This window comes from Coffea eugenioides, chromosome 10 (assembly GCF_003713205.1).
Source record: "Coffea eugenioides isolate CCC68of chromosome 10, Ceug_1.0, whole genome shotgun sequence".
Lineage (NCBI taxonomy): Eukaryota > Viridiplantae > Streptophyta > Magnoliopsida > Gentianales > Rubiaceae > Coffea > Coffea eugenioides.
Window position 1 is genome coordinate 37931481 of NC_040044.1, and position 4511 is coordinate 37935991.

A 4511-nucleotide genomic window follows, 5' to 3' on the forward strand; every position below is an offset into this window, starting at 1 on the left:
GCACTCAACATGTATGGCCAAAAACGTTTGATTTTGATATGATTTGATGGTTAAGATTTTATTAACTCTCACCCTTTGGTGTTATCACGAAAACCCTAGACAAGACTTCTGCAAACTTTCAAGAATTTGAAGTGAAACGTGTTCTGGTGCTTGACCATTCCATATAACGTACCAAAGACGACTAGTTCTGTTTACACTTGTATTGTGTGTTTCCCAAAGCAATGGTGGCTGAAAGAACAAAGTAATCTTTGGAGAAATTACACTTTTGGTTACCAAGTATAATCAGGTCATGACTAGTTTAGCTCCTCAAGTTTTGTGAAAAATAACTTCAGGTTCATAGTTTTAGCTTTGTTTGGATTGCAATTTTTCACCTAAATATTTTTATATTTTTCGTAAATATATCTTTAATTACTTTTTTACTTACATATATCAAATTATTACAATACATTTTTTTTTACAAAAACTCCAAAAGGATTCTCAATTTTTATTAATTAATGGTAATTGACTAAATGGCAGAAAATTATACAATTAATTGTACAAAGCCATTGCATTTTATGCATATTACCAGATAAAGTCATGAAAAAGGAAAAACATTACAGTTAAAAAATTTTGCAATTGATAGGATTCATATTTTTCTTGGAGATATTACCTTGATCCCAACCTTCACAAGTTAGCCAATGTAACCAATTGTTGTGGGTTACTCCAAATGGAGAAGTGAAGGAGCTAGATGCTTTTCTGCACAAAACTTAGAGAACAAAATTGAATCGTAGTTAACACAATTGGACCAAACGTGTAAGTATATATATTCACTGTCAATATGAGGACCATAGAGTCATATTTAACACTAGTAGTTAAAGATTTATGAGATGGAGTAAATTTTATGTTGGTGGTGTAAAAAAAGTTATATTAGTAGAAAAATGGTAAATCAGTCTTAAAAACAAATTAAAAGTTGAAAAAAATCTTGCAAATCAAAAGTATTAAAACGGACAAAATTTTTCCTTCTAAAAATAACAAAATGTAGACATCGGTGTCCAGTAAATGAAGAAATTGATTAGCACAAAAGTGTTGCATTTACCCAAGTATAGAGACAAAGAAACCAAAAGATAATAGGGTGCAACAAGGGCTAAGAAGTGAAACAAACTACGAAAGCTAAATCATGATCATGGAACAGATATGCACAGATGGCTTGGCTTTTTCAAAAGCCCATAAACGAACCATCTTTGCTGAGGCTATCGAAAGTTTCTTGTCTACCAAACCTAGAATGGAAATGCCATTACTTTCTTCCCTTCTCCCTTCTTTTATATCTCTATTCTCTCCTCCTTGGATGCTGCAGGAAAGAGAAGAACTTAAGAAGAAGGTCTTGGTTTCCAAGGTGTGAAATAAATAAATAAATAAAAAGATGGGGAGAGGTAAGATTGAGATCAAGAGGATTGAGAACTCAAACAACAGGCAGGTGACTTACTCAAAGAGAAGAACTGGGATCATGAAGAAGGCTAAGGAGATCACAGTTCTTTGTGATGCTAAGGTTTCCCTCATCATCTTCGGTACTTCTGGAAAGATGCATGAATATATAAGTCCTTCAACAAAGTACGTATACCATACATAGCTAGGTTTTTCTTAGGTTTATTGTTTCTTTGAAAATTTTTTTTGAACTTATGATTCTTGGGTTGATAACGAATTTTTTTTTTTTTTGGGTTTGATCTTGATCAGTTTGGTTGAAATGTTGGATGCTTACCAGAGGTCTACTGGAAAGAAGCTGTGGGATGCTAAGCATGAGGTAGTTTTGAGTTTTACTTTCTCTTTACCTAGGATGAATATGGTACAACCTTTTGTTTGTGTATTTCTCTGATATCATCTGGTTTGAGGGCTTATCCCTTGGGAAGAAGACATGGTTTTTTGCTAAAAATATGTCAAGTGACTTGAAGCTTAAATTCTATGAACAGATCTACAAATGGCTAGGGCTGCAGTCCTCTCTGTCTCTATCTCTCTCTCTCTCTCTCAAGTGTATTATCACTTTTTGATGATAAAAATGATTTAACGGAAAAGAAAACTATATGAGATGTTACATCTACTAACAGATCTGGTAATAATATGCTTTTCTCTCTCTTCCCTTTCCTTGCAAATTTTATGTTACTATATTCAGTTCCATTTTAGTTTCTTAGCACGTAAAAATGTCAGGCTTGTATAGTTATTAAGGATTAGATCTATGATAGCTCTCTCTTTTCAACTGGTTCTTTTTTCATATAACAATCATCTGATCCAAAGGGCTAAAAAAGTATATAATTTGGCTCAACAATATGTATCTAGTACATTCATAGTTCTTCATTCTCAGATCTGTATTTTTCAGTGCTTATAGTAACTAATGTGGTTTTTTCCCTCAGAATTTAAGCAATGAAATTGATAGAGTTAAGAAAGAGAATGACAGCATGCAGATTGAGCTCAGGTAAAATAGATTTTCTTCTTTTATATCATCGTTATAATTTTGTTATTATTGTTATTTTTGGAGATGGGGTGATTTAATTTAACCTCCTAAGTTTTTTTTTTCTGTGTAATGTTTCAGGCACCTAAAGGGGGAAGACATCACATCTTTGAATTACAAAGAACTCATGATTTTAGAAGATGCCCTAGAAAATGGGCTTGCAGGTTTACGCGAGAAACAGGCATGTCTCTCTCTCTCTCTCTCTGTCTCTCTCATTTTTGCTCCATAATCTCATTTTTCTTTTCTCTTAATTTCTTCATTTTTTGTTTTGACAGAGTGAGATCATCAAGATGATCAGGAAAACTGTACGTGCACATATGGAACTTGGACATTTTTGCTTAAAAATTTTCATATGCCTCTTTTTCTTTGTCTTTTATATCGTAAAGTAGTTTAAACAATATTGATATACGTTCATCTCTGTCCGGCGCGCAACTGGATAATATGCCAGGATGGTAAATATATGTTAGTTAATTACCAAAAATAAATAAATAATAGTTGCTAATGTTTTTATGGTGAAATATACAGGGGGAAATGCTGGAGGACGAGAATAAACAGCTTCAATACATATGGGTGAGTTCCTAATTAATATTATTAAAGCACATTTCTGAATCTGACCAACCAAAAGGAAAAAAGAAAAAATCATTATTGTAGGAAGTTTTTACAAGTACATACCTAAGCAGTGAACTAGAATAAAATCATACTTGCATAGGAAAATGTACTTCAAAGACTCCTTTCAAGCAAAGGCTGCTTTTTCAACATGCTTGATTGTTATTTTGCTTCAATATTTTTGTGAAGTTTCACCGTCTTGAGCATAAAAAGTTGAGGATACTGATCTGCATATTTGTGATTGCCACAATGGTGATATATTTTGGCAATGCTTATCCTCCTAAACTAGGTTGTACATTTGTTGCCGAAGTTGATCGCATTCTGATTAAGATGATTAATTATCTGTTCGACCCTCTTGAGCCAATTTTGCATAGGTTCTAAGCTAGTTTTATCCCATGTTGGTGATGACAACAACGTTCCCTTATTGTTTTTAGCCATAATAGTTAGAACCTTCTCTTGAGCGTGGGCAATCTTCTAGGCTATGATGCATAGACATTTTCATGTATGACTTCCTTTGTTATTTACAGCACCAACAAGAGATGGCAAATATGAAGGGTGCTATTGGTGAGAGGGATGATGTTTATCAAAGGGTCAGAGACTACCCATCCCAGATGCCTTTTGCCTTCCGGGTGCAGCCAATGCAGCCAAATCTTCATGAGAGGATTTAGAGCTCTACCAAAAAACAAAAGCATTTTAGCTAAGCTTTGCTGCTTGAAATGCAAGTTCTTAAGATTTCAGAAGTCTCCTTTGAGTAAAAGCTTGTAATAAAGCAAACTTTGATGGTGCTATGAGACTATATATTGGATAGCTATATCTATCTATATATGCATGTGATTTTATGCTGTTCTTTGTTTGTGTTTGTCTTTCTTTTTTTCATTGTTTTTCATCTTTTGAATCTTAATGGCATGTGTGTGCACTTTTGACTTGCCTTCTCTAATATTGAAGAACTTCACTTTTGTTTATTGATAGTGTTTCTCTAATATACAAGAACTTCAACTATGTTTAGCCTTTGTCGAATATTTAAGAACTTCACATTTGGCTCTAGTTTTCAAGTGTTTTAGTTCCTATTTTAGTGGAACTGATATATCCATGCTAGGTTCTCTGGATCAAACTAGTCTTTGAACATCTTGTTCAAACACCTTATTTTGAAGAGCCAGGCACGTTATACGCTAGGAATCAAGTAACCAAACTTCCCCACAAAATTACTTCCTATTTCTGCTATAGGTGTGCTAGAATTTTAAAGACCATCTAGGAGAGAATTACTCCTCTCCGGTACAAATGGTTCCTTCATGAAGGACCAAGGAAACAACTCAAACAAGAAAGAATGAAAGGGAAAATAAAGACAAGAAGCCAAAAAAAAAAAACAGTGAATGAGAAGAAATAAAAGAGCAAAATTAGATACATGAAGCAATTCTTGCAAGTTTCT

General features: G+C 33.6%; 1 protein-coding gene across 1 annotated transcript; it reads left to right on the forward strand.

Annotated features, from left to right (window-relative positions):
• Window positions 1-1399: 1399 nt before the first annotated feature.
• LOC113750883 (floral homeotic protein PMADS 2-like) lies at window positions 1400-3841 on the forward strand. Its single transcript, XM_027294823.1, has 7 exons — window positions 1400-1587; window positions 1711-1777; window positions 2382-2443; window positions 2561-2660; window positions 2755-2784; window positions 3005-3049; window positions 3613-3841. The coding sequence occupies exons 1-7, from the start codon at window positions 1400-1402 to the stop codon at window positions 3751-3753; spliced, it is 633 nt and encodes a 210-aa protein (XP_027150624.1). The 3' UTR covers window positions 3754-3841.
• Window positions 3842-4511: the final 670 nt, after the last annotated feature.

What these genes read in the sequence shown, in the direction of transcription:
- LOC113750883 (XM_027294823.1), top strand. Translation starts at nt 1,400, where the DNA reads ATGGGGAGAGGTAAGATTGAGATCAAGAGGATTGAGAACTCAAACAAC. An exon ending in TATATAAGTCCTTCAACAAA is followed by an intron (nt 1,588 to 1,710) that starts GTACGTATACCA and finishes GATCTTGATCAG; the next exon opens with TTTGGTTGAAATGTTGGATG. An exon ending in AACAGCTTCAATACATATGG is followed by an intron (nt 3,050 to 3,612) that starts GTGAGTTCCTAA and finishes TGTTATTTACAG; the next exon opens with CACCAACAAGAGATGGCAAA.